The following is a 10,013-nucleotide window of genomic DNA, read 5'->3' on the forward strand; positions in this document are numbered from 1 at the left end:
GAGTGTTCTTTGTACGTTATGTTTCCATTGACTATGTGACTTGTTGTGGATGTTTGATTAAATGTTAAATGCTTTCAATGATCGCTGAAAACGAGTTTTGCTAGGCGAGTGTGTACTTTATCGCACTCGACCTAAATAAATGTAAAATTTTCAATGATTATTTGATTATATGCTAGTTGTGCGTGAATGTAAGCCTTGTGGCTGAATTGGGCCCTTACCCTTCGTTATCGGTCGACTGGAGCCAGAAGCGGATTCGATCGGGCGATTTGATGGCCCTGGGTGAAAGTTTGGTGTACTCGAGTATTACCACGTTGTCGGGTGGAGTCTGGCCAATGTCTAGAGGGGGGAGAAATGAAATGAATGAATGAAAGGAGGTTTTCAATTACAAATGAAATTTTAAATATTGGAGGAATAAGGAAATGAAAGGAGAAGGAAAGAACGAAAGGCTCCACGTGAGCATGTATCCTTTTAATGAATGTGTTATCATTGCTTCATATTGTAAATGTTCTTGGATTATTTGTTATTACATGATTAATATCCTTGTAGACACCAAAATTTTAGTGTAATTTTGTTTACTATTTATTTTTTAGTTTTATTTTTGTCGTGTTAGTTTTATTCATTTTTTTAGTTTTAGTTTTTGTTATTTTAATATTTTTATTTTTAATTTTAAGTTTTTAGCATAGATTTTCTCGAAAAAGAAAAAAAAGAAAGAAAAAGCATTCAAAAAATATGATTTAGTTGTTTGTGATTTAAAATTCAATGTTTTCTTGAAAAAATGAATGAAGAGAAAGAGAAAAATGAAAATCGTAACTTTGTTGTTTCTAGTTTGTTTATTTTTGTCCGATGTTACTTAAATTGTTGTTTTTTTTTTACTTAATTTTATTATCAATTTTGTTAAATTACTTTTAAAAAAAAAAAACTTTACATGCAAGCTGCGGAAACGCAGCTTGCAAGGAAGAGTTACACAGGCTCATCGGATGGCCTGGGTTGCGAAAGAAATCTCCACTTTCATCCTCACCCTTGAGGTGAGGGTTTGAGAGGTGTTTGTCTGGTATAAATATAAGAAGACAGCAGCCGCAGCAAAAAAAAAGAGGGATCGGAGAGATAGAAAACATCAGAGGAAAAAGGGGTTAGGGGGTTTTTGGAAAAAGAGATAACGGCTGAGGGTAACAACAGAAAGAGGATAGAGGAGACAGCTAGAGATAGGTTTTTGGGAACGGCAAGAGAAAGAAACCAGGAGGGAGATTAACGGCAAGGGTTTGTGAAGAGAGCATAAAGGGAGGCGGCTGAAGTCTGGACAGAAAGGAGAGACTGAGAAAGGCCCGAAAAGAAAAGAGGTGAAAGGGGAGAGTAAAAGACAGCCAAGGAACGAAGGAGGAGCTGGAGCTACCATCGTTTGCTGAAACTAGCTACCATCACCATTGTAAGAACTTCGAGAAACTGTGAGAACCTTGAATTTTGCAGATAAATATCAATGCATATTTCAATTTCACTTTTATTTAGCATTCGTATTCCTTAATCTTTTCTAGTATTACTTTCACTCGCTTTTATATACTAGTGCATATTCCATTCGTAGTTCTTATTCTAATCAATAACATTATTTCATTTGCTTTAAATAAGTAAATTAAAAATAACTTTTATGTGCAAAATAATATAACGGTGCTAACTATTAAAGCACTTAGCTTTGCTTCACTAAGTTAATAATTCTTGAGTTATATTAAGTTTACTCCTTAAAAATAATTCTTTAATTTTCAATAGCTAATTTTATTTTCGAATAAGGTTAGGTGCAGATAGAAACCTTAATATTATTTTGCAACCGATAAATTCTAGATAAAAACAATACAAGTATTCTAATCATACTTAAGTCGTAAAAAAAAATTTCGATAATCAAAGCCTTGCAAGATTAGCGTATAATTAGGCGTTCAAATCACACTTGGGGATAATTTTTGGAGCTAAGTTAGAACTAAGGTCTTAAGTGGATAATAGGAGGAGAAGTGAAAAGACTAAACTACCCTTCACAATTTCACCATAATCACCCCACGGCCATAACCATTCCACGCAACGCCAAACACTCCCTCGGACACCATGATCACTCACCTCTCCATTCGGCCAATGCTCATCTTCACCACCTGCACACTTGAACCTCCCAAACACTCCACCTTCACCTTGTTATCATCGACCGAGAGTGAGAGAAAGGATGAGCTGCACCATATAGCCGAGAGTGAGGGAGGAAGCTGAGAGCTGCAATTCCATTTCTGGTTCTGTCCGCAAGCATCGAAGAGGGAGGAGAGGAGGAGAAACCGTGAGCAAACTTCCTCTGCATTCTCCAAGCTCAGCCGGTTGCTAACCAGCTTCCACCATCACCAGCTGCAACCCCTACAACCCAACCATAACCAACCTACCTATGCGTGAGGACAAGAGCCGAGAGAGAGGGTCAGACTTCAGCATCTTGTCGAGTGAGTGAGCATCCAGTGAGGTAAATTTCTGGACTGTAAAATGGATAACCAATGGTAGTATAAGCAAGCTCTGGACTTGCATGTGAGGACTTTAAGTTCGGATGATGTAATTAGCTATATGATGATTTGATATTAAGCTACCAGAAACTGGTTTGGAAGAGAAAATGGTACTGCCGTGTGCTGAGCTTGAATGTTGTAGCTGTAATTCGTAAATTGTGGGATGATCAGAGGTGGAATTGTGTTTAATCACCTGAAAACAAGATGATAAAGTCATGCATGAAATTAATTAGCCTGGATTACTCTGGAAAATAAGATATGAAACAGAATTTTTCACATGCAAACTCATCCGAGAGTAGTTGCACAAAATTCTAGAGTTATGTATGTATATTGCTGTTGCCGAACTGATTTCTGGTCTGGAATGATAGTTAATTAACTCAGTACTTATGCATGTGAGAATTAAGGGCAAAATACAAGGTTTTAACTGAAGAAAAAATTGGATGATGAACTAAGGAGCTTAGGAAAATTCTGTTTCGATGAAGAAAATTTCTGCCGAGAGTTGTTTTGAATAATATAGTTTCATGTGGAATAATCTTGCTGTTTTAAGCCTCTAACCATGACTAACTAGTAAATTACAAGATGATTAAGCTACGCATGTAATTAATTGGTTGAGTTAGAACAGAAAACAAAAAGAAAATGCAATCAGTTTCTGTGCAGATTACAACCGAGGCTAGCTGGAATTTAATTTGATGACTCTTGCTGTTGTTCGAATTTAATTCTTGAACCAAAAATGTTAGTCAGTTAGTTAAGTAGTTGTATGATTGAATTTGAGCATTTGAATCTCTGAATGAGCCGAGGAAAATTTTGATTTAAGAACTAACGAGCTGCTGGACATTTTTCCTTGAAAAGCCGTGAGGTTTAACCTGGAAATTTTGGGGTTTGTAATCATGGTTTAATTTCAACTCCTGACCTGGAAATGTGCATTGTTTTGCTAAGTAATTGCATGAGGAAGTTGGGAGTTGAAAAGCATGTTTTAACCCAGAAAATAAAATGAAAACAGAACATCTCTTCATGCATGTACATCCGTGGCTGATGAACAAAATTTCTGGATTTTTCTGGATGATTTTAGTTGCCGAATGAATCTAATTTTGAAGTGGAAATTTTTAATAACTAGCTAAGTGTTTACATGCTGGATTTGAGTACATAACACCATGTTTAAACCAGAGGAAAAATTTGATCTAAAGTATCTTAATTGCTGGAATGTTTTGGAGGCTTTACTTTTATTTTTATTGGCTTATGATGGGCTTGCTGAGACCAAGTGCTAATGATTGATGAAGCCTTGGTTGATCATTTTATTTTATTCAGAAATGCACTTGTTGAAATCTAGGGCTAATGATTGACGAAGCCCTAGTAATTTGCTATGTGAATTTTTGCCATATTTTGATCCATATTATGATTTCGAAACGGAATCGGAGCTGTGGAAGTTGTATCGATCTTGCGAACTCGAGTAGCTGCGATCAAAATTAATCAAAAATATTTTTCAGCTAGTATTATATTATAAAACTCCATATCTAGTGTTTTGCCTAAAACTTTCCAACTCGATAATTTTCTTTAGCTCAATCTAGCCTTGATAGCTATAGTACATAAGTTCTATAGCTTTTGAAAACTTTAAGTCTTATTTTAATTCCTTTTCTTTCCTTAAGCTTTGCACTTGGATAGTTAACTATAGGAAAAGTTCCAAAATACGAGCTTTACTAATTTCAGTGAAAAGCTTGGGAGACTTGCTCGGCAAGAAACCCTATTTTAAGAAAAATAGTTTTTAAGGATAATTTTTGCAAAAGCCGTAACTTTAGAGAAATGTTCAAAGTAACTTTCTAACATTGTTGTTAAGAGTTTTGCCGACTCATTTCAAGAAAATGATACTAGTTACCCTTTATAAGGAAGAGTATCTTACGGAAAACTATAAGATACATTTTTTCTAAGTTTGTCAAATTTCAACCTAAGTAGATTCCTAATTTTTCTAAGGGTAGTAAACTAGTAATATATTAAGTATACCTCTACATGTATAAGCTTAAAAACTGAATAGAAACTTATAGTTCCAAAATTTGGTTTTTAGGATTTTGCGAGGACGCAGAATTCGATTCTCAACTTGATATCTGAACTCCACTCTTGGTGAGTGTCCCTGCCTGTTCTATGCTTACTTGGTTAAAGTGTTTTCTTGACTCGATATGTGATAATTTGCAAAACTAGTTTTTGATCCATCGAAGTGAGCAGTGTGTACTTTATCGCACTAGCCGTTCGAGTGGTGACTTGCGTGAATCATTTTTCTCATGAATCCTTGAATCCAAATGTAGTTACGTCGTTGGGTGAATCCCTCGGCACGTGAATCTAACTACAATAACATCGTTGGGTGAATCCCTCGACAAATTATCTACGGGTATATCTCGAGTATACTGCGTCCTTAGTCGACGTTCGGGCCCGGGACCGGGGTATGAATGGTGACGGGTTAGGATTAAAATGAGTGGATCTACATGGACTATAAGTAGTGAGAGTTGACGGAGGGTCAACTACGATGAATGGCGATCAAGCGAGGAAAATGGCTCCTGAGAGCCCCTGTATCCTACCTCGTGTTGTTATACGCTTTCCTAACTGTTCAATTTGTTTAAGTTATTTCTCGCTGTTTGATTTATGTGAATGCATGTTTTGGGGCACCACTGAGTTTTAGCTCACCCCACGTTTATTTGTTTTCCTTACAGGTCTGGAAGTTGAAAGAATTTGAGCTGCTTATATTTCCTATGAATGTATTTGAATAGCTTGAATTTAGATTTCGGTTTGTAATGAATTCTACGTTAAGTACTGTACCTTTTATTTTGGTTGCCACTTGAAGCTGGAAAAATGTAATCCCAAATTCTAATATTCGGTTTGTATGTTTTTATTAGTATAGTATGTCTTTAACCTTGCGAGTAACGTGTGAAGTGGTTAAGAGCCGTCGTTTGGCTAAGTTGTATGCCGTTATCTTTGAAGCTAATGAGGTGATAGAAATTGATTTATTTCGGAAGAATTATTTTTGTAGTAGTTTAGGTTAATCCCTGGAGGATTTTAAGCTAGAATGCTTGCGTGAGTCCTGGCGAGAGCTGGGCAGACGGCCCGCCAACCCTTTGGTTCGCCTTAGGGGGAAGTGGGGTCGCCACAGGTGGTATCAGAGCCTAGGTTAGAAAAGTTATTTGAGAGATATACTATACGAGCTAGAAATTCTGATCCTTCTAGAAGTAAGAATTGAGACCATTAGATACATCTTAAGTAATGCCGATTTAATTAGCTATTTAAGTTCTAACCTCTAAGTTTTAATTCTTTTGCAGGTATGGAGAATGGTAATGGACACGCTAATGGTAATGGGGCGTCTAATGGACATATAGAGCCTCTTAGGTCCATCTCTTATAGGCCACGTGGCGGAGGAGCTCATATACGTTACACCCCAGCTGATAGGCATCCTCGGTGTCAGTGTAGGGCCACTTATGCCTACCCCAATGAGCTAGTACTATCCCTAGATGATGAGCGTCGCCAGTTGAGGGACGCTAACTTTACTTTGTCTCAGGACGTAGAGGAGCTGAGTATCATGGTGGACACTCAGTTCGACCACATAGCGGAGTTAGAGCAGAGGGTAGCAGCGGAGCATGCTAGGCTGGAGGCTGCTCGCGTAGAGATAGCGCGTCAGAGAGCGAGGGTGACTCGATTGGCCGAGAGGATACGTGATAGGAGTGTCGGTATCAGGGCTGATGCCGGGATGATGATAGATGAGGCCACGAGTATCCTTCAGAGTGTTGAGCAGGAGGACCCGGAAGAGGATCCGGAGGAGGATCCAGAGGAGGACCCGGAGGAGGACATAGCTCCCGATAGCCCTGCTGAGGGTTAGGCTTGGATCGATTCGACCATATTGGATATGTAGGGTTAGAATAGGGGGACATTAGATAGGTCATCAAGTTTTGCCTAGGTGGATGACTTGCTTCGGAGGCACCATATCCCTAATTTTTGTTTAAGGGACTATTTGTATGTATTTTTGCTAGTCATGTGCCTTACTTTTGGAAATGTCCCAACTTATTATTTGTATGACTTTCACTTAGAAATATATGTTAAGTATTTTACTTACTTTTTCCTCCATTTCCATATTGATTTTATTTACTAAGGAAATAATAATAATTATAAATAAATAATACTTCGCCTAATCGCCTTATCCTTCCATAATAGGCATAATTTAGACTATGGATCGCCAAGTGATAGGAAGGGGCCGCGGGAGACCCACTAGACAACACCCGAAAGCGGGTGGAGATAGAGAGCCTGAGGTCAACCCAGACCAAGGGCAAGAGGGCGGGGCCGGAGATGGAGTGGCCACCGCTATTAACCGTATCACTGACGTTCTAGAGCGCTTGACTGAAAACCAAGCCACTGGACCAGGGCGTCATCAGGGAGGCCCAGTTGATCCCGATGATCGGGCACTGGAAAGGTTCCTGAAGTTTGGACCTCCCAAATTCTACGGAGGACCTGAGCCGGAAGTGGCTGAAGGCTGGTGGGAGAGGATCACTGAGATCTTCACCGCCTTAAACTATACGGAGGAGCGAAAGGTGACTTTTGCCACCTTCCAGTTTGAGGGAGCCGCTCGCTCCTGGTTGAACCTAATGAGGGTTCATTGGGAGACTAATCATACACCAAGGACTTGGGTGAACTTCACAAGGAAGTTCAATGCCAAATTCCTTCCACCTCTCATTCAAGAGAAGAGAGAGGATGATTTCATTAGATGCAAGCAAGGGGCGATGAGTGTCGCCGAATATGAAATCCAGTTCACAAAGCTATCCCGCTTTGCACCTGAGTTGATAGCCACCGAGCAAAGGCGTGTTCGGAGGTTTGTGCAGGGTTTGAATGTGGAACTACAGGAAAGTTTAGCCGCCGTAAGGATAGATACTTTCGCAGATGCTGTCGAAAGAGCTCAGAGAGTTGAAGTAGCTAGAGCTCAAGTGAAATCTTTTCAAGCTAAGAAAAGATTTTCCCCCAGCAGTAGTCGAGAGCCGACGTATGAAAATACTCCACCGGCTATAGTGGGCCGAGGTACAGGCGGAGTGACTAGTCCCGGAGCACCGCGAGGTGCATTAGCAAGGGGAACCGGGGCAAGGAATGCAGGGGGAAGAAACAATGGAACTAGAGGGGGACCGATTGGAAGAGCACAACCTAGGAATATCTCGCAAGGAGGCCGAGCCATAATTTCCCAAATGACTTGTGCATATTGTAAGAAACCTGGTCATACTATGGATGACTGCTGGAAGAGGCAAGGAAAGTGCTTGAAATGTGGAAGTAGCGAGCACCAAATTTCTGGATGTCCAAAAATGCAGGAAGGGACTACTTCGAACGCTAGACCAAACACTTCTGGAGGGAGCCGGCCGACAGTTCCTGCCAGAGTGTATGCTATAGGTGACCAACCTGTACCTGATTCCTCAGAAGTGGTCGAAGGTACACTTCCGATTTTTCATCGATTAGCTAAAGTGTTAATTGACCCTGGTGCAACCCATTCATTCGTAAATCCATCTTTTATGTCTGGAATAGATGTGCAACCTGTTAGATTACCCTTTGATCTTGAAGTTAGGACTCCCATGGGTAATAAGAATGTAATCACTAGTTTGGCTTATAAGAATTGTGAATTCTGGATTGGAGAGCGTAAAATGCTAGTGGATCTGATCAGTCTGGACATAAAAAGTTATGATGTTATAATAGGAATGGATTTTCTAGGCCATTATCATGCTAAACTTGACTGTTGAGCAAAAGTGGTGGAGTTTTGTATACCTGGTGAAGCAACCCTGAGGTTAGATGTCAAGGGTAGGTTAGCATCATCTGCTATGATCTCAGGAATTCGAGCAAGGAAAATGTTGTTTAAAGGAGCGCAAGGTTTCTTAGCCTTCTTGATAAACGCTCCCAGTGATCAAGTGAAGCTGGAGGATGTACCAGTGGTACGGGAATTTCCGGATGTTTTTTCCGAAGAGCTAAGGACTCTACCGCCGGAAAGAGAAGTGGAATTTAAGATTGACTTGATACCTGGAACGGCTCCAATTTCTAAGACCCCGTATCGAATGGCTCCTGCCGAGCTAAAAGAATTGAAAATTCAATTACAGGACCTGTTGGAGAAGGGTTTTGTGAAGGAGAGTGACTCACCATGGGGAGCACCCGTCCTATTCGTGAAGAAAAAAGATGGAAGCTTGAGGTTATGTATCGATTACCGAGGGTTAAATGAGGTTACAATTAAAAATAAATACCCTCTACCGTTGATTGATAGCTTATTCGACCAACTGCAAGGGTCAGTAGTCTTCTCTAAGCTGGATTTAAGGCAAGGGTACTATCAGTTGAAGATCAAGAGGGAAGATATACCCAAGACTGCTTTCAGTACAAGATATGGACATTTTGAGTTTGCAGTCATGCCTTTTGGATTAACCAACGCACCAGCCGCTTTCATGGACCTGATGCAGAGAATTTTTAAGAAGTATCTGGATCAGTTTGTAGTGGTTTTCATAGATGATATCCTGATTTACTCTAAGACTCGAGAGGAGCATGTTAAGCACTTAGAGGTGGTTTTGCAGATCCTAAGAGAACATAAGCTGTATGCCAAATTCAGCAAGTGTGAGTTTTGGTTGACTGAAATATCTTTTCTAGGGCACAGAGTTTCTGAAGATGGAATTGCCGTGGATCCGGCAAAAGTTGAGGCCATTATGAATTGGAAACAACCAGAAACTCCAACTGAAGTTAGAAGTTTCTTGGGTTTAGCAGGTTATTATAGGCGATTTATCCAGGATTTCTCGAAGATTGCAGGACCTATGACTGAGCTAACCAAGAAAGGAGCCAAGTTTGTCTGGACTCCGAAGTGCGAGTCAAGTTTTCAGGAACTAAAGAAGCGGTTAACATCCGCTCCCGTTTTGGTTTTACCCGATGGAGGTGAAGGTTATGCTGTATATTCTGATGCTTCCAGAGAAGGTCTGGGATGTGTCTTAATGCAAATGGGTAAGGTAGTTGCCTATGCCTCTAGGAGATTGAAACCCCACGAACAAAACTACCCAACTCATGACCTAGAACTAGCCGCAGTAATTTTCGCCTTGAAGAAATGGAGACACTACTTGTACGGCGTGACTTTTGAGGTTTATACGGACCATAAGAGCCTCAAGTACATGTTCTCCCAAAAGGAGCTAAATTTGAGACAAAGGCGATGGGTAGAATTTCTGGAAGATTATGATTGCTCGATTATTTACCATCCACGAAAAGCCAATGTGGTGGCTGACGCTCTTAGTAGGAAGGCCCAAGTAGCAGGGTTAATGGTAAAAGAGTGAGATATGCTAGAAGAATTAAGTGGTTGGAACCCTCGCTTGGAGAAATTGAAGGTTTTATTTGGGAACTTATCATTGAAGTCACCGTTACTAGAGCGTATTAAGGAGGCCCAGAAAATGGACCCTATAATTCGGAAGAATTTGGAGAAAGTGCAAAAAGGGGAAACCCTAGACTTCAAATTAGGGCCTGAAGGGGTATTGAGGT

At 40.2% G+C, this 10,013-nt stretch overlaps 1 protein-coding gene across 1 annotated transcript; it reads left to right on the forward strand.

The window, feature by feature from the left end:
* Window positions 1–6,712: 6,712 nt before the first annotated feature.
* Window positions 6,713–8,257, forward strand: LOC140006839 (uncharacterized). The gene has a single exon (XM_072049504.1). It carries the CDS (start codon window positions 6,713–6,715, stop codon window positions 8,255–8,257), a length of 1,545 nt encoding a protein of 514 aa, XP_071905605.1.
* Window positions 8,258–10,013: the final 1,756 nt, after the last annotated feature.

The sequence above is a fragment of the Coffea arabica genome, chromosome 5e (assembly GCF_036785885.1).
Source record: "Coffea arabica cultivar ET-39 chromosome 5e, Coffea Arabica ET-39 HiFi, whole genome shotgun sequence".
NCBI lineage: Eukaryota > Viridiplantae > Streptophyta > Magnoliopsida > Gentianales > Rubiaceae > Coffea > Coffea arabica.